General features: G+C 34.0%; 4 protein-coding genes across 6 annotated transcripts; 1 reads left to right on the forward strand and 3 right to left on the reverse strand.

Annotated features, from left to right (window-relative positions):
* Nucleotides 1–3,778: 3,778 nt before the first annotated feature.
* Nucleotides 3,779–4,645, reverse strand: LOC110642868 (uncharacterized). The gene has a single exon (XM_058144973.1). The coding sequence runs from the start codon at nucleotides 4,607–4,609 to the stop codon at nucleotides 3,944–3,946; it is 666 nt and encodes a 221-aa protein (XP_058000956.1). The 5' UTR covers nucleotides 4,610–4,645; the 3' UTR covers nucleotides 3,779–3,943.
* Nucleotides 4,646–5,504: 859 nt separating this feature from the next.
* On the reverse strand, nucleotides 5,505–6,666 carry LOC110642848 (protein SRC2). The gene has a single exon (XM_058144975.1). It carries the CDS (start codon nucleotides 6,534–6,536, stop codon nucleotides 5,661–5,663), a length of 876 nt encoding a protein of 291 aa, XP_058000958.1. The 5' UTR covers nucleotides 6,537–6,666; the 3' UTR covers nucleotides 5,505–5,660.
* A 286-nt stretch (nucleotides 6,667–6,952) lies between these two features.
* LOC110642853 (mitochondrial thiamine diphosphate carrier 2) lies at nucleotides 6,953–13,339 on the forward strand. Of its 3 annotated transcripts, none has more exons than XM_021795034.2 (8): nucleotides 6,954–7,112; nucleotides 7,259–7,424; nucleotides 7,787–7,903; nucleotides 8,513–8,624; nucleotides 8,821–8,948; nucleotides 10,019–10,171; nucleotides 12,243–12,392; nucleotides 12,848–13,339. In XM_021795034.2, the coding sequence occupies exons 2-8, from the start codon at nucleotides 7,302–7,304 to the stop codon at nucleotides 13,031–13,033; spliced, it is 969 nt and encodes a 322-aa protein (XP_021650726.1). In that variant the 5' UTR covers nucleotides 6,954–7,112; nucleotides 7,259–7,301; the 3' UTR covers nucleotides 13,034–13,339. The 3 variants fall into 3 exon arrangements, with proteins under 3 accessions (XP_058000957.1, XP_021650726.1, XP_021650723.1); XM_021795031.2 differs by having other exon boundaries at nucleotides 12,868–13,339; XM_058144974.1 differs by lacking the exon at nucleotides 10,019–10,171 and having other exon boundaries at nucleotides 6,953–7,112; nucleotides 12,868–13,339.
* Nucleotides 13,340–14,116: 777 nt separating this feature from the next.
* Nucleotides 14,117–18,500, reverse strand: LOC110642863 (uncharacterized). The gene is made up of 3 exons (XM_021795046.2): nucleotides 18,103–18,500; nucleotides 15,201–15,325; nucleotides 14,117–14,676 (listed from the first exon to the last, which is right to left on the reverse strand). The coding sequence occupies exons 1-3, from the start codon at nucleotides 18,263–18,265 to the stop codon at nucleotides 14,392–14,394; spliced, it is 573 nt and encodes a 190-aa protein (XP_021650738.1). The 5' UTR covers nucleotides 18,266–18,500; the 3' UTR covers nucleotides 14,117–14,391.
* Nucleotides 18,501–18,755: the final 255 nt, after the last annotated feature.

Genomic DNA, 18,755 nt, shown 5'->3' on the forward strand with positions numbered 1-18,755 from the left:
TTAAAAATAAAATATAATTACAAATATAAGTTTTAAATATAATTTTAACAGTATATTTATATTTTTTTTGCGAAAATTATTATATTTAAATGTATAAAATAAATTATTTTTTTAATAAAAAATAATAATATATTACTATAGAGGACGGATCACGGGGATTTGAAATGAAAAAAAAAGTCTTTCCATCCCCGTCTTGCATAATATTAGAATTGGGGAAAATTAATTAGGTTTAAGATAAGGTCGGACGGGTTTGAAAACTTTTGCCATCCCTATGTATTAGTTGCCTTTTATTTTAATTTGTTATATTTTATTTTGTTTTTTTTTCTAATTTTAAATGTTAATAAATTAAGATATACAAAATAATGCAAAGTAAACCGCTTGAATATTTCAATTTTAATAAATTTTCATACAATCATAGTCATATGCATATAAGGATTTATTTTAAAAATCTTTTATATTTACTTAAATATAAAAATTTATAAAAAAATATGATTTTCTTTTAAATATTTTCACCTAATATTTATATAAATATAAAAAATTTTCAGACACATATAAATGTTAGGAGAAAAAAAAAACATTTTTACCAAAGTTTTTTTAAATGTTGCACTAATCCCTAACTAGTGCAGTGATACATCCAACTAGAGGAATATGGGATTTTTAGTGATTGATAATTTTATCAGACAATAGAGGCAGGTTTTGGTCTATTGACAGGCTAATTATTAGATAAACTGAGATCATTAAAAAATAATATTCTATTTTTCGTAAAAAAGTTAGTCATTTTTATGATATAGAGAGTAAGTTTCATATAATTATGAGAAATGATACATGTACATTAGGTACACCTAATAATTTCTACCATTACAACAGGGCAGTTGGAATTTTATCGGAACTTGACGGTTTTCTCGAGCTGTGATTGGCTCAGTTTCCGTGAGCTCCAATGCATTGTCTATATATGATTGACTTGCAACACTAGACTCAGGAGATTGTATTTGAGCTCACACGGCTCACTTCAACAAGAGTCTTACACATTGAATCTGGCTGTCAAATATGTACACTTGACTCTTAGACGGTGTAATTGTAATAGAATGGTTCTTCCAATGAAGCTAGGGTGTGCAGTTTTCATTTCATTTGGGTTGCATGTAAGAATTAGAATTGAACCTGAACTTTAATTCTTTTATTTTTGGGAATAAAAAAAATTAAATTTTAATTTCAATTTTATTTTAAATACTTTCAATTTTAGTTCAATTTTAATTTCAATTTCCATTCAATTCAATTTTCATTTCCATACTTATTATTGTATTTCTTTTAAAGGAACAAAAAAAATTATATATTTCTAATATTAAAATATTAATAAAAGTAATAGTTCTAATTAATATAAAAATAATAATATCAATATCAAAATAAAATATCAATAAAGTAAAATAAATATAATAACTTACTCAAGACAAATATTAAATCAAATAATTCTTATGTAAAAATATAAAATAACACCAAATATTTATAATAAATTATATAATATTTTCATATAAATTATAAAGGAAAAACTACTATTTAGTCTATTTATTTGAACGAAATTCACTACATGGTTTCTATATTTTGAAAAAATATATTATTTAGTATATATATTTTGCTTTCATTAAATTATTAATCTTTTCATCAATTTTTTCGTCAATATCAATTAAATTACTATTTGCATTATTTATAATTATATATTTCTGTGCACGAGTATATATGGAGTGAGTTAGACTCCTCTGTATTCAATGGGCTGGGCTGAGCCAGCACTTTTATTGCTTTTGGAGTAGAGCATGCCCTCTGCATTTGGTGAGCTTGGCTGAGCCCCTCATTATTATGGATATATTGATATTAATTTGGGTTGAGGAGCTTCCTTGATTCAATGGATATAGATATGGATTTGGGTTTAGTCGGGCTCCCTGAATATATAGATATGGATTTGGGTTGAGCTGGGCTCTCATGGATATGTGGATTATGGATCCCAGGATAATCACAACTTGAGTATTTATTGATTCTCATGGATATATTTTGTGTATTAAAGTTGAGTTAAGCTCTCCTATACAGGTGCGCGTGTGTTGCCTGTGTATGTATTTATATATTTATATTTTTGTGTGGTGTACGTAGCTTTGAAAGGTTTTGATGCCTTACTTCCTGTTCATATTCCTTTCCTTGAAAATGACTTGATTAATTGTTTTCTAATCATTTTAAATGTGGATTTGTTAGGCAATCAATGAAAATGTGAAAAATTTTGTCGCAATTTTTTTTTTATAATATTTAATAAGATCTCAATTAAAAATACGATATGAAAATGTTTTCTGATTTGGATAAATAACTTATCAAACATAATTAGTTAGAATGCACTATTTGATATGCAAATCTTAACTAAAATGCTATTACATCAACAATTATCCATGTAGATCATTTGATCCCCCACCTTTGATTTGAACGCCTGCTCTTCAATCTTTCACCGTCATTCTTTAGCAATTAGCACATGCCCTGTTGGTCCAATCTTTTCTGTTAAGAAAGGGAATGAAAAGGGCTCGTTTTTTATTTAGGGTATTGCACAAGTGCAGGCCCAGTCTAGGCCCAAATGGCTATGTTGTCTGGTGTAGTGGTGTCATAGTACCCTCCCACGGTACTGACCAGGGTTCTATTCCCAGATGCGCACTTCGGCTTTATTGTGTTGTGCTTTGTTTAATTAAAAACTTCTTATACTACAATTATCCATTTGAAATGTGCGCTATCAATTATCAAACAATTTTTATGCTTACCAGTTCAGCTGATGTATTCCCTATCCCAGAAGCCTTATTACAACATGTAGAACTGAAATATAATTTCAGCAGGCAGACATTAAAAACTCAAACCACATTTGTGCCCACACGAGCATTAATGTGCCCTTTATGAGCCTTGGACGCTCTTCTACAGCTATCTGGGTGAGTTAGACTCAACACATTTTCTTAAGAATTCTCTTCAGTGCCCAACAAAATACATTAATATACTGGAGGAATTATTAGTGCCTGGATCCCTTACTTATTAAATGATGATAGAATCCATATGAACTAACAGTCGAGATGTATGATAGCAGTTGTCATGTATTCATATTAAGTAAATGAAACATAAAATCCAAAGGAATCCAATCCTAAACTGCAGGGTGCCACCTTGGACAGAATCACAGAAACAACACAATTCTACATCTGATATGTTTCCAGTTGCTTCCTATAAGAAGTGCAGTTCTGGAAAACAGTGCCCAACAGTATAAGCATTCAAAAATAACAACATGCTAAACAACAATAACCACTAAATTGAACAGGTGCAGAGGTCAGTATAACTACAGAGAACATTGCAATGGACAATGAGCAACTCAAGCAGAAAGCATGAGAAATCAAAACATGATGATGGAGATTTTTTTTTTTTTTGAAAAATGATGATGGAGATTAGATTATATAAAGTATAATGTGTATATGTGTTCATATGGAAACTTAAAACTTTGTATAATGTAAAGATAAAGCATTAATTAAGCTACCATGACATAAACTATAAGTTTCAAACCATTTGGTGAGAACTTGATTTCTTGAGAGAAGGAGAAAAATATGCCACTAATAAACACATTGGAAAAAACATACATTTTAAACCAATGACAAGTTGACCACTCAAAGAAAGCTTAATTGATGCACTTGTGAATTTGACCATTTAATTATGTATGGATGGAGCAAATAACTTCATGCCCGTTGGTGAAATTAACATAAACACACAATTGAAGAACAAATACAAGAAAACCCAAGTTCATTAAATTTCCAGAAAACCATAACAACAACCTCATATTACTCAAAATTAGATAAGACACACTTACAGTAACTAGCATGTCTATACCATCAACACCGACCCATATCCCAAAAACCTTCCTAAAACCCCAGAAAGAACCTCAATTCTATCAAAGTTCATCCTCCATTCTCAAATATTCACCAATATCCCCCTGGTGATGCACCACTATTCCATTAGGATCCAACTTCCTGCAATCCTGGGTTGATCTCGCTGCGGAACCAAACCCTAGAGGCACATCAGACATAGAGAACACCACAACCCCATCATTTTTAGAAATACTGTCAGTAATCCTTCCCAATCCACCTTTCAACACATGATTCCCATAAAGAAACGACATTTCCGATGTGGGTTTTAGCCAAACTTTGTGTTTGGCATTCGCAGCTAATAGATTCAAGGCCTGAATCGTCAAGTGAAAGTTGCCTCCATGGGTGAATTTGCCAATGCAAGTGCCGAGTGAGGCTAAATTCTTACGGCTTATGTTCGTGGCTCGCTTCACCAAGGACTCGCTAACGTAGTAGACCTTGTTCTTGTGGAGCCTGAAGCAATAGCGACCAGGACTGGGGTCAGGTCCTTCATGGGAAGGGTTCTCGACGATGTTCTTGAGATTGTGGCCGGTGAAAGAGTATAGCTTCCTGAAAACAGCATCCGTTTCAGTCTCGTCCAGAGGCCTCATCTTGATGCTTTGAGATGACCGGAGGAAAAACAGGGAAGTTGAGCAAAATCGCAACGCAACAACAAAATTTCTCAGCTTTGTACTTTTAGGGTTTTCAGGCATACTCACCTCAATAAAAGCTCTCCCCAGGCCTGAACGGGCCCCGAAAGGGCTTTCAGAGTCGAAGCCCAATTTTATATGCCTAAAATCATAATCAGCTGAGTCAGTCAGCGTCCTCCCAATCAATCCCAGTTCTTTTTCGGCCCACATTTAGGCTTACCCCTAACCAATCTCCATATTAATTTATTCATACAGAAAATTAGAGAGCTGACAAACCAATTGAGCTTGTTTCTAATCAGCTATGTGATCATCAAGTTGACTTTTAATTAAACGTTCCATTTAATGATTTAGGTTAGATATGATTGACAGTTCAATCCTAGTTTAAACCTTCGGTTTCGATTCAAAGGTTATGGTTAATTAAAATTATATTAAAGAATCTATTTTGATGTCAATTTTGATTCAATTCAATTTTAATTAAATTCAATAATTAAAATTTTTATTTTTAATCAATTTTGACCCAAACTAGACACATCAGTTTCGATTAGATTTTAATTTTATGTTGAATTGGTCCAATTGTCATTTTGAACTAGTCTAATTAAGATATTTTTAATTTTACGTGGATTGAAATGATTACAGATCAATAGATTGAGTAAAAATTTATCAATTCTACGTAATTTTTTTAATTGCAATTCTACATTTAAAATCAGTGCATTACCATTGGAAAGATCACCTGTTGTTAAATTCAAAATTGAGTCCCATCCCCATATAAGCAATGATATTGCACTAAGCAGCCGACAATTATCTGGATATATATGATGTAGTTAATAAGATCTATTTTGGGTTTAACTTCGCAATTGCTATACTGGTTATGTATATAACCGTTGTAAAAAGGAAAAAAAAAATTTCCTGATATAGTTAATTTTCATGTTAGTTGCAGCAATCGAAGTAACTTGTGCTATTGATTAATGCTGATGTTTCTTTGTTTTCTTCTTCAGTTGCAACCTTGACTATAGCAGACATGGAAGCTAATTACTAATTGATTAATTATTGTACAGCAACCACTTCCTTCCATAAAGATAACTATTCGAACAAAAACATTCAAGAAAAAGAAAATTCAAAATCCAACATCAAACCCTGCATCGTAAGCTGCAGGATCTGACACCATATCTCCGATTAAAAGCCCACCAAGAACTCCTCCGAGTAAGCCAGCTCCCAATCCCAGCCCAAACTTGTTCTTCTTTGGCGGTTGTTGCACTGCTGGGTACCCATATCCTGCCTGAGCCCGTGGGAATCCATAGCCTACCTGAGGAGCTGGTGGGTATCCATAGCTTACCTGAGGAGGTGGTGGTGGGTATCCATAACCAGGCGGTGGTGGTGGATAGCCGTACCCTGGATGAGGAGGTGGATAAGCATAACCTGCCACCGGTTGTGGTGGTGGAGGAGCAGTTGGATAAGGCCCAAGTCCACCATAAGGTGCTGAACTAGGACCAACCATCGGAGGAGGAGGAGCAGGATATGCAGTGACGGGTTGGTCAGCTTTGCCCCCGACCTTCTCAGGTCCTGAGTCGAATTTGTCACCAAACTTATAAGAAAAACTCAACTCACCTTTAGGTTTCCCCGATGGCTTTCTGACCTGATAAATAACAAACTGCATGGATTTCCCATCTCCCATGGAATCCAAGAGCTCCTTGACAGGGACGTTGACTTCACCTATATCTTTATCTCCTAAGGCACGATCACACCGGAGCTTGAAGACGAGGTTTAAGCGGCTCTGCTGAGCTGGTGTCTCATAGATTGTGAATTTGGCAGGGAAATTCCAGGTGGGATTGGTACCACCTTCACGGTCTACATGTGTCCTGGTCTTTTGTTTAGGGAGTTGTGAATCGCCTGAGATTGAAACAACAGCGTAGACATCCATCTTGGAGAAGATATTGACATCTTTGAGATCTTTTGCAGAGATCACGTTGATGTCAAGAGTCCTTTGCTCCATGTTTAGGGCCGTGAATGTGAGATGAAGTCAGAACAGGGAGAGGGCTGCTGAAGAAGAAAATAGAATTACGCATGGACAAAGTCAGAACAAAAGTAACCTTTTTAATATTATACTTCTAAATCATTTGCATACCAATAAAATTATACGCAACAAAATTAGTCTAATTAATAAAATGTGAAAAAGTTATCTTCTCTAATAAATCAAATTATTTTAATGTAAATCAATTTATTTATAATTTCTAATAAAGATATAAAAAAACATGCATTTCATTATATATATTTAAATTATTTTAAATAACTTTTTAAATTTAGTTATTTAATTAACTTTTTATCTTAACTTTTTATAATGTGAAAAATATGTTAACTCTGTTTTTTTATAAAATTATTTTTATTACAATTATATATGTGTAATTTAAAAATATATAAAAAATTAATAATAAAAAAAACCTCGTTAAATATAACTACGAAAATCTCCCTTGGCGACCGGTCGCAGCTCGGAAAGCATAGCAACAAAGCAGTTGGCGAAACGAGAAGCCAATTTAATGGCGGCCCTTCCCTTCGCTTTTTCTCTTTCTAGGTAATCCTCTTCTTTTTATCTTTCATATTTTCGCAAATATTGCTTACGAATTTTGTTCTCAAACCCTAATTCTGTATCTTTTGCATTTTAATTTTTTTTTTTTTTCAATTTTTGTATGTGTGTGTATGGCGGGGTGTTTGGGTTAGGATATAGCGCATGCGGCTTGCCTGAGAGAGGGAGGAGTTTTCTATGGTAATGGAGGAACCAGGGCAGCTGAAACGGGCGCTTATTGATACCACTGCTGGAGCACTTGCTGGTGCTATATCGCGCACGGTTACGTCGCCCCTTGATGTTATTAAGATCAGATTCCAGGTTATCTTTCTGCTCTATACCTGAATTGCATACATTACAGTGCATATGCTTTGATTCTGATTTTTGTTGGTTATAATCAGAGGTTTTCTATAAATTTTGCCGCTTCTTTTGATACTTTTTTTTATTTTTTTTTTATGCATTGTTTTGAGTATGTGTTTTTGTTTTAATCTGCATTGAGGTTTTGTCAGGAAATTCACTGTTTATATGTTCTACTACTGTTGTATTCATGCAAAATTAAGTTCCAATGTGATTTCACTTTGCGGAAATGAAACCAGCATCGTGAAATAAAATATTGGTGAAATATAACTGGAGATGTTAGTGGTGATACTGAAAGAAAATTCGGTGTGCTCACCTTTTGGCAGGTTCAACTGGAGCCCACATCTTCATGGGCTTTGGTTCATGGAAATATGGGTGGATCATCAAAGTACACTGGAATGTTGCAAGCAGCAAAAGACATATTTAGAGAGGAAGGCTTGCCGGTATGATGCATTCGTTTTGATTATTATTTTTTGGATGAATGATTTACTTGAAGGGCTTATTTTTTGTAAGATCGAGTGAACTGAGCCATGTGATCTTAACTTTTGAGAGGCAGACTCAATCTTGGTGTTCTGCATAACCAGCTTTATGATTCAATATCTCTTGAAATATGGGATAAATTTAAATATTTGTGAAATTAATTCAATTTATTTTAAGTGTGGTTTCTATACATTTCCACATGTCATCAAGTAATTTGTTACCTTAAGCCTTTGAAATGAATGAGCATTCTTTTTTTTTTTTGTTCAGCAGGTGTAGTTTCTTGCATCTATGATACTAAATGTTTCTGATTAAGTTGATTGTTCATGAAAGTTTAATTTTAAGGAAATCCATCCCCTTCAGGTAGTAAAGTTAAATTAATGTGCAGTTTTTAAAGTTGAAAAACTTGATGGCAGATAATTTGAAAATTTCTGTACACTAGTTCATTCTGTGCTAGCATCATCTTGGGCAGATGCTTTTTGGCATCCTACTGCATTCATACTGGATATTCTAATATTTAACTTGTGAATACCTTGTAGCATGTTATGCCCTTTATCCAATACCATTCCTTGCAGGGTTTCTGGCGTGGCAACGTCCCAGCTTTACTAATGGTTATGCCATACACTGCCATACAATTTGCAGCGTTACACAAATTGAAAACTTTTGCAGCTGGATCTTCAAAGGCAGGTATTATCAAGGATGAAGAAATTTATGTTGATATGGGATTTTTTTAATGGTTTAGATGTGGAGACTATGCTCCCCTCTTCCTCCTTTTCTCCATTTTTTTAAATAAAATATATGGGTAATTTTTTTAATATAGAACATTTTTTTTTTGGATAGTGGAAGTTCATATGAATTAATTATTACTTTGTTGTGGATGCAGAGAATCACATTCAGTTAAGTCCTTACCTCTCTTATGTCAGCGGGGCATTAGCAGGGTGTGCTGCTACGATTGGATCATACCCATTTGATCTTCTTAGAACCCTATTGGCTTCACAGGGTGAACCAAAGGTATAGAATATCAACATGTCTATGTGCAATAATACATTTGGTTCATGTTTCAAATAACTTAATTTTTTTATAAGGTCTTTTATGACATGCATGTACAGAATTTTTAATTGTTGCTCATATTAGTAATGTGTATCATAGTTATAAGTTTATCTTATCTTCGGTTGCAAGTCTATCACGTTATCAGTGAATCGTTCATGTGTTTTCTGAATTCCGATTACTCTTTATACTTCGATTCTAAAGATGTTGCACAACAGCATACTAGTCGGAATTCATGCCACTAATGAAAGCATTACATCGTATTTGCTCGTTTTGTGACTGTTTGAAACATGTTATGCTACCCAACATGTTTGTCTTCTTCATACTTGATATTCCTTGTCTCTTACCTTGTTTGTAAGCATTTACAAAGATAAATTAATTTAGTCTTTAAAATTAAATTTGAAGTGAGCTACCATACGTTATACAAATGAGAATATCTTTTGGAACTACCTTGGATCATGAAACTTTCTTCCATATTTGTGCTTGTGTGGCAATGTCCTACACTAGCACTTCTGCGTAATAACTGTACCAAAGGCAATCCTATTACAGGCTATCACACTGTACATCTAGTGTGTTAATTTTTGCATTTGGAAGCATATATGTTGCTCTTTAAGTTGGTGAGGAATCCCATTTAAGTTGGTCATGTAGTCTTTGATTCACAGTTTTTCTTGTGGTTTCAAATTGCATTTTTGTGAGTCTCAATGACAAGGGAAGTCTACATCTCATTCCATCCTGGTGGAGAACTACTTGGTTACAAAGTCTAGTTTGGTTCTAATTATCATGCTTTTGGCATTGGTTACCATCAAGTAAGGCAAGCTTCTGCATGGTGGAAATTGGGGTGTACTGCTTTTCCCCACCAGCCTTCTTCCAAGCCTATTTACTCACTCTGAAACTTGGGTAATGGGCCTATTTGGGTCTTTTGTTCGGTCTAATGTTGCTGCCAGTTGCCACTCAACCCATTTGCTTTGATTTTTTCTTTTGTTCTGTCATCTGTGTTGCATCCTATTGCTTGACTAATAAGTATACTCATTTAGGTCTATCCAACAATGAGATCTGCATTTGTTGATATCCTTAGAACTCGTGGCTTCAGAGGCTTATATGCTGGATTATCACCAACACTAGTCGAGATTGTTCCTTATGCTGGCCTTCAGTTTGGCACCTATGATACATTTAAACGCTGGACCATGGTATTTTTTTATCTCTCTTTTGAGTTAAATATTGTTCTCCAAGCATGGATGATGTCTTTTGAACAAGGAAACAGACAAAAATGAATTTCATGCCCTAAAGGCATTGATCCAATAGAATGACACAGTAATATATCAGATATAGTGATGAGACTCAGCTTTATCTGCTCTTTTCTGGTTCACTCAGCAATTGTTAATTCACACGTCTTCCAAAGTTTTAACTGCTGGTTTAAGTTTTTCTTACCATTCCTAGTAGAAATTTGATACAGTGTTATTAAGGCGAAAGGCGACACTAAGGCAATAGGCTACCCTATAGCCTTAGGCGAGAGGCGAGGCGAGAGCCTTTTTGAAGCAAGGCGCTATAACCTAAATTGCCTAAATTATATATATATATATATATATATATATATATATATATATATATATATATACATACTTTTAATATAAAAATTCATACCTTTTAACAAGTTTAAGAAGTAAAAAAGCATATTAAAAAGCATATCACACCTCCAATTAATAGAACATTAACTATTTAAAAATAAGTAGCCATTTGCAAATACATAACACACCTCAATCTAACATATTACAATACCCATTTAATAGAAAAACATATCACAATTGACAATTATTCATGCTCCAAGTCTCCAATTAATAGGACCTAATTTCAAAATTAAATAATCATTTGCAAATACACACCTCAATCTAACATATCACAATACTCATTTAATAAAAAGCATATCAAAATTGACAATATCCTTCTAAAAATACATATCATAATGCCCATATAATAAACAATGAAACAATAAATTAAAAAAGAAAAAAAAAGCGGTCGCTGGGTAATTAAAAATGGCATGACTGTGAGAGAAGAAAGCATAGAAGAAGAGAGGAGGAGAGGAGGAAAAAAAAAAGTTAAAAGGCAAAAAGAATGCAGGAAAATAAGTGTTGCAGTTGGATTAAAAATGGTGTGATTATGAGAGAAGAAAGCATAGAAGAAGAGAGGAGGAGAGAAGAGAAAAAAAAAAAGTAAAAAGGGAGAAAGAACGCAGGAAAATAAGTGTTGCAGTTGGATTAAAAATGGCATGACTATGAGAGAAGAAAGCATAGAAGAAGAGAGGAGGAGAAAAGAGAAAAAAAAAAGTAAAAAGGGAGAAAGAACGCAGGAAAATAAGTGCTGTAGATTGATTAAAAATGGCATGACTGTGAGAGAAGAAAGAATAGAAGAAGAGAAAATAAGGAGGAGAGAAGAAAAAAAAAGTTAAAGAGAAAAGAAGAAAAACATGGGTGTTGTGACAGACTTGAGAGAAGGGAAGAATTGAAGAAAAGAGGAGAGGATAGAGAGGAAGGAAGAAGCAGAGGAGAGAAAGAGAGGAAGGATGAGAGAGAGAGACATACCTTACTCCTTGGGTTGTTCTTCTTTCCCTTTTTCAAGTAGCCGTAGAGTCATAGGTTGAAATTAGAGTCTCCTCTTTAGGGTTTTTAACTCTTGCAGTTTAAAGAATGAATTAAAAAAAAAAGCATTATGTAACAGAGGCGTCGCCTCACGCCTTGCGCCTCTCTCTCCCAGGCGGTCGCCTCATGCAACCCAGGCCAGGCGGAGCCAGGCGAGGCGCCAGAGGGTCGCCTAGCCCGGCGCCTCAGAGCGCCCTTAATAACACTGATTTGATATAAACAAATTTAAACTTTTTTGAATTGTTGTTTAAATATTTTTTTCATTTCCTAGGAAGGACTCTGTTAAAGCTTTTCTGGAGACATACCCTTTCATTTCTTTAAATGGTAGCTAGGCACATGATGGCACTAGAAAAGCTGTTATCATACTCATAAATTTCATTGGCTGGCCTTAAAAATTCTGATTTGCATTTTGGTTGTTTTGACTGTAGTGAAATGGTTAAACAATGGAATGAATTGCATTCTTCTGTTTTGGAGGAAAAGTGTTTCTTCTAATAAACTTTCAAAGAAGATTTGAAAGTGCTGCAAGTATCCTGTGTCTGTGTGTTGGTGGATGTTTCCTTCTTCTTTCTACTTGAAAGTGCTGATTTATTTTGGACTGTGATACATTTTTCTGTGTCCGTTGTAGGCTTGGAACTGCCACACTTCTTATAATATGAGCTCGACCAATATTGATGTTAGTCTTTCAAGCTTTCAGCTTTTTGTCTGTGGATTAGCTGCTGGGACATGTGCCAAACTAGTCTGTCATCCTCTTGATGTGGTTAAAAAAAGGTTCCAGGTATATATCTCCTGGACTTCTTGAAGTATATGTCTTTGTAAAATCATTGTTTGTTGTAGATGTTAGAATTTCTTCATCAGTAATGATGTTTGGTTAGAATTATTGTAGAATAATTTTTTGTTGTTGTTGTGTCCATTAAATGAGCTGAAGCCTGAATCAATTGTTTCGGACATAATGTGATCTAGTTGTGAGATTCTGGATGCTGGTGCTTATCAGTGGGAAATGAGTCTTGCTGGATAAAAATGTTGGAATTCTGGATATGTTGATGAGTCTTATTACAAGACTGCAACATAGACTGAGCAGTTTCCTTGATTTAGTGCTCTTGATAAATAATGCATTTGTCTTGGTAGAGAACCAAATCAAAGAATTCATTTGATCAGCAAAAAAGTTTCTTTTGCCTCCAAGGGCCAAGGGGCCATCCCGACTTGCAAGGACAGTCTTGATGAATAATTCAGTTTTGTTTTGGCTGCTGCAGATTGAAGGACTACAAAGGCATCCAAAGTATGGTGCTCGAGTTGAGTACCGCGCTTACAAAAATATGCTTGATGCACTGCGAAGAATCTTGCAGGCCGAGGGTTGGGCTGGCCTTTATAAGGGCATTTTACCATCAACCATCAAGGCTGCACCAGCTGGTGCTGTAACATTTGTAGCTTATGAATTCACATCAGATTGGTTAGAGTCTATTTTGACTTGGAACTAACACAGCATATTTTTTGCTGTTTGTATTTTGTTTCTTAATCACTGTGATCATCTCATTCTTTTTCATATAACCTCCAAAGGTCCCCCATAAAAGTGGGGATGATTATTGTTTCCTATGATCTAGTCATTATAATAGGTGTCTGAGCTTTATATGTTTGTAGGGTAAGGTAGTGTGAGTAAAAATAGAGATAGAGCTCGAAATGAATTTTGTAGTTTCTGAAATTGACAATAAGACTCACGTTCGACCATATGGAGCTTGCTTATGATATCTCTGAATTGGTTAATGTAGAAAATTTTGCTTTCTGGATGATTGTATCTGCTTGTCGATCTACCGCCACCATGGTTAGGCATCTACAGGACATCTCAATAATATACAGGACTACTTGCTTGAAAATCAAGTTAGTTATTGATGGGTATTTGTCATTATTATGAGGTAATTATTTTATGAGATTATTTAATTTTAGGAATGTTTTCATAATTAAATTTTAATATTTTTTAATAGAATTCACTAAACTTTAATTTGATTTTGATTTCATAATAATTACTGCAATTAAAAATTTAAGATTTTTAAATTAATTTATTAATTTATTAATTATTTTATAAATAAAATTAATTGATTGTTAATAGCAAGAAGAGTTGTAGAATATATTTTATGTAATTTATTTTTTTAAAAAATAATAAATAAAATAATTTTATTTGTGAAATAGTTGATAAATTAACTTTAAAACACTCAAATTGAATGTGTGATATTTACCCATTACCCTAGAAATATTAAAACTCCAATTGATGAGGAATAGTTGAATTAAATTCCATCCAATCATGCAGCCTTGCATTCTCTCATTTTCTTTTCATAGATGTCAAAATGCTACATGTTATCCCTGGAGACTGCAGTTATGCCTTAAGAAATCTCCCAGCAGGCCGGGAGAAGCAAGAAAACGAGAAGCTTCGAAATTTACGGAATGTTTAGCCTCTAAAAGACTACCGTTGAGTGCAAAAATAATGCAACGGTTAATGGTAGCAACATCTGGAATTAAAGCTCTAATTTCTATAATTGAAACAGAAAAATTTCACCATAAAAGTTTCCCCAACTCTCTGTTTAAACAAAAATAGCCTCAAAATTTTGGATTGTAATAATTGTACAACCATTCCTACACACTTATGCCCACCAAATAGTTATATTTGCTCTGTGATGAAGTAAATGAAATCATAATTGCCCGGCTGATAAATTTTCAAACTGCAGAATTAACTCTCCCTTATTCAACAGAATATCATGTTAGTAAAGCAAAAGTGCAATCCATAATCACTGATAACTTTTCTTTTTGTTGCTGTCCTCCGGTGGCAATGATAAAAACTGCAAGATCAGCTGCACCCGTGCAACTTCAAGTTGAAACTTCTCGGCAATCTGGTGAACGTCCATCGGCCCATTGTGATCATCAGCTTTGCCTTGACGCAGAAGCATGATGTGACGCAGCTGTGCCACATTCAGAGTTCCTTGAGGAGCAGGTCTTTCTTCATACCTGCCAGAATCAGGTTTTGTATTCCGCAGCTTTGGCATTGGCCTATTATACCTTTCTCCCACTGCTGCCTGTTAACATAGTCAACAGCTTCTTTTCAGATGATTCAAAGAGTGAAAGATGAAGGCACCATTCACTTGGATAAAGCCTCACATGGTCAGGTGTAGGTTCCAATGACATCAGGTGGAATCTCACTAATTGAAGATGTCACGGTTAGCAATCATGAGATGCTAACATGTTCTTAGAGGTGCAGCTTTATCCAAGTGCAGCATAGAGATTTGGCTTAAAAGCAACCTCGTACACCAATCAAAAGTTTAAATAGGCAATATCTTTGTCGTATTAAATGCATGACTTTGTATCTCTTGCATTTCTTAGGTAGAACTCATGAAATTTTTTCTTAATTCAATGCCCACCGGGCTGCATAATGATGGACTCAATACTATAAGTCAAAATTTAGCCAATGACTTTGTCTCTAGCATATTCAGCATCAACAAAATTACAGTGCTTATTAATGATTGCACTTACTAATCAGGAGTACTAATCAGGAGTTGAATAAAAGCGAAGTAAACAAGCACTGCAAATTCCAATAGCTCACCTCACCAATCTCAAGTTTCCCTCCAGGCTTTGATCTAATTCTACCCACCATTTGACTAAGCATTGCATCAAATTGTGGATCTCGTTCTTCAAGGACATCGTCATCATTAATTCTTGGAGTACCATCTTACCCAGAGCATAAACGAAGCATCAATTTTGAAAAAATTTGAAGTTAGTAATCCCCTTCTTTATAAGAGTTGCATACACATATATTAGTCACATTAAAAAGAAAAACTAGAATTTATATTTACTTGCTCAACTTCTCACACAAGCACACAGTCATTTTTAATAGGGGAAATTACAAAAAAGTACCCCATGATTTCACCCATTTTTTACTTCAAGATCTGTGGTTCATTTTGTAACAAAATGGTACCCTGAGGTTTGCACTATTAGCAAAGGACGACTTTCCATTCTCTCTCCATTAAAAGATGCTGATGTGAAACAAAAAGATGCTGATGTGAAACAGAAAGATGCTGATGTGAAAAAAAAATCTGCTAACGTGAAATTAAAAAAAGAAAAGTGAAAATTATAAAAATGTATCATGTGATTTCGCTCATTTTCACTTTAAAGTCTGAGATTTACTTTGTGACAAAGTGGTACCTTGTGATAATGCTCTATCAGTAAACACAACATTTTGTCTCACGCTGTTAATTTTCGTTGATGTGGGATTGAAATAGTATTTTTAATTATTTTTAATAGAAAAAATAATTCACATACTGTTAAGATGCAAGAAAGAGATTTTATTCCCTTTAGGCATGGTAATTTCGTAAGTGAGGTATACTGATATTGAGTTTTGTATGAAAACTTTGACTTTCAGAATCACTATCAATAGATTTTTAAACCTGAAGTTTGCACATTCACTTTTTAGAATCACTATCAAGGATAGCATAAACTCCTGGGTGAGTCATTTGATTAGTATTACTGAAAATTTGGATAGGAGCAATAGTTTTGTTGTTAGAGCGGCTAGATTGAACCAGTGCTCTTGACTGGCTAGCTACCCGTTTCTCCCTTCTATGAAGTGACCGATACCTTTTTTCACAACTTCCATCAACACTGCCTTGAAGAGTTTGCAACTCAAGTAGCCCCTTGAACTCTATAGCACTTCTAGACACCGTGTCAAATTCTTCTAGCCTAGAAACTTAGGTATCATAAAATAATAGAACTGAAAAAATGAGCTTTTCAAAGAAAATATGTATAAACTTCTCCATTGTATTCCAAAAGTAAAAGTTCTCAAATTCTGATTATTTTTAGAAGTTAAATAATTCACTGGTTTGCTAATGATGCAAACTTCATAGTACTATTTTATCACAAAATGAATCACATACCCTAAAGTGAAAATAAATAGAATCACAAAGTACTAATTTTTACTTTTTTTTTTAATTTCACATCAATATTTCTCTTTCACAACAGCACATTTTTGTTCCATATCAATATCTTTTAACAGAGAGAAGACGAAAAGTCATTCTTTGCTAACAATGCGAAACTCAGGATACTACTTTGTCACAAAGTAAATCACAGACCATGAAGTGAAAATGAGTGAAACCACATGATTTTTTTTTTTAGTAATTTCCCCTTTTTAATATGTACTAGGTTTTTTTTAGTAATTTTCCCTTTTTAATACGTACTTACCAACTCGACAGATATCAAAAGAACCATCAAAAGTGATGAACCGGGTCAAGGAGATAAAACATCAGGGTAATTATCACATATGATTACTCACAAAAGTCATTGAATTTTAATTTCTTTTATAAAACTCACTGAACTTCAATTTGATTTCATAAAAGTCACTATAACCTAAAATTTAAAAGTTTTCAGTTTAACTTGCTGATCTATCAATTATTTTACAAAAAAAAATTACTTAACTAATGATTGTTGGTAGAGAAAAAATAGAGAAAGGGAAGAAATTTGACGGTAAGAGGGGCAGCTGAATGCATTTTATGCATTCGATTTTCTTTTTTTTTTTTTTTTGCTAAGAAACTAATAAAATAAGATAATTTCATTTGTAAAATACTTAACCGGTCAACAGGTGAATCTAGAAACTTTTAATTTCCGGTCACAGTGATGTTTATGAAATCTTATTGAAGTTTAGTGAGTTTTATGAAAGAAATTAAAAGTTTGGTGACTTTTATGAAAAAAAGTTAAGCGACTGTGTGATATTTACCCTAAAACATCAGCAACATACCTGTAGCCATTCAGAAATGGGGGAATAGTCTGTTCTAATAAATCTCTCATTGTGAACATCACATTTACACATTTACATTTTCAAAAACAAATTATCCTCTGATCTCTGACAAGTAGAAGTAAGGATATGTGTTGACTTAAATCAAAATCGACAAGATGGTTCAAGAAATAAACAGGAAAGAAAAGATAAAGAAAGACTGGTGCAAATGTTTCCAATCCTGTAGTGAAAAATATTTTATTTCTAACACCTTTAATTTCAATCCAAGTGAAACATTGCAAACTGGTCTTTTCTCGCATATGTCCTTACTAATCCAATTCCTCTAGTAATTGCAGGGCATGAAAACGTTTGCTTGCAACGTAATTATAAATCAAACCACTTCAAATTCTGCTACACAAGCAACGAGAATAATAGAGGGGCCAAAATACAAGCTATAAGCACAAACCACTCCATCCACATGAATGCCAATGCTAGAAATTTAATGTCTTTCCTTTAGTTTTCTCAGAAACCAAACAAACCCTTCGAATACTGACTTCAGAGGAAATCATATGCAAGTCGCTGTTTATGAAAATCATATGGACATGCAAAAATTTTAAAAATTAAAAAATAGAAATCACTTTTGCATTTGGGTTCCCCAAAAAAACCAAAGTAGCCGCAACTTCCAATTAATCAGCTTCTAAAGAATCCGATAAGTCTAATAAAAAGCAAGGACATAGATACTAACCAAAATCAAGAGGGTCCTGATTATTATATTGGGCGGTTCTCCTCGAGATCTCCGTCTTATCGGTGGTGGCCACGGGAGGCCTGCGTTCACTTACGCTCTTGGGAGTCGGAGATGGATCGGTGGCTCGGATTCTGCCAGATGCTCGACGAAATGCCTGGCCCATTCCTCTTATTTTACAGCTTCAATGTTTGGTAATAGAAGAAGCACTCACAAGAATGCTATCAGTAGATTATTGGTTTAAGATAGTTTTTGCAAAGAAAATGTACGGATAATTTCACTCTCTGTAGTTTTGGCTTGAGAGTCGAGTAGAAGAAGAAGAAGATGATGACGACGATGATGGTTGTGTGTACGGCTACATGGAATGGGATGTGGAGAACACACGATGGTTTTGGAAACCTTTTGGACAAAAGGGCATGGAATTAGCCACCACGTGGCTCTCTTCCGGGCAGGCCGCGTGGGCCTATTTCCTGCTGCTCCTTTTCTGAGGAATTAGTTGGTTTTAAAATTATTTTTTATTTAAAATTGTTTTTTTTTTTTTTATAAAAAAGCTCTTCTTTAAATTTCAATCTCAATTACAAATAAAATTTTTTCTTTTTTATTATTATTAAATTAAAATAATAATTTTAAAAATTAATAAAAAAATAATAGATAAA

The sequence above is a fragment of the Hevea brasiliensis genome, chromosome 4, assembly GCF_030052815.1.
Source record: "Hevea brasiliensis isolate MT/VB/25A 57/8 chromosome 4, ASM3005281v1, whole genome shotgun sequence".
NCBI classification, from domain to species: Eukaryota; Viridiplantae; Streptophyta; class Magnoliopsida; order Malpighiales; family Euphorbiaceae; genus Hevea; species Hevea brasiliensis.

Coding starts and splice junctions, on each gene's coding strand:
- LOC110642863 (XM_021795046.2), bottom strand. CDS start 18,265: ATGGGCCAGGCATTTCGTCGAGCATCTGGCAGAATCCGAGCCACCGAT. Junction 15,326..18,102: donor TCAGGACCCTCTTGATTTTG/GTTAGTATCTAT, acceptor GCTCTGGGTAAG/ATGGTACTCCAAGAATTAAT. Junction 14,677..15,200: donor GGAAACTTGAGATTGGTGAG/GTGAGCTATTGG, acceptor CTATGTTAACAG/GCAGCAGTGGGAGAAAGGTA.
- LOC110642848 (XM_058144975.1), bottom strand. CDS start 6,536: ATGGAGCAAAGGACTCTTGACATCAACGTGATCTCTGCAAAAGATCTC.
- LOC110642868 (XM_058144973.1), bottom strand. CDS start 4,609: ATGCCTGAAAACCCTAAAAGTACAAAGCTGAGAAATTTTGTTGTTGCG.
- LOC110642853 (XM_021795031.2), top strand. CDS start 7,302: ATGGTAATGGAGGAACCAGGGCAGCTGAAACGGGCGCTTATTGATACC. Junction 7,425..7,786: donor TTATTAAGATCAGATTCCAG/GTTATCTTTCTG, acceptor ACCTTTTGGCAG/GTTCAACTGGAGCCCACATC. Junction 12,393..12,867: donor TGGTTAAAAAAAGGTTCCAG/GTATATATCTCC, acceptor TGGCTGCTGCAG/ATTGAAGGACTACAAAGGCA.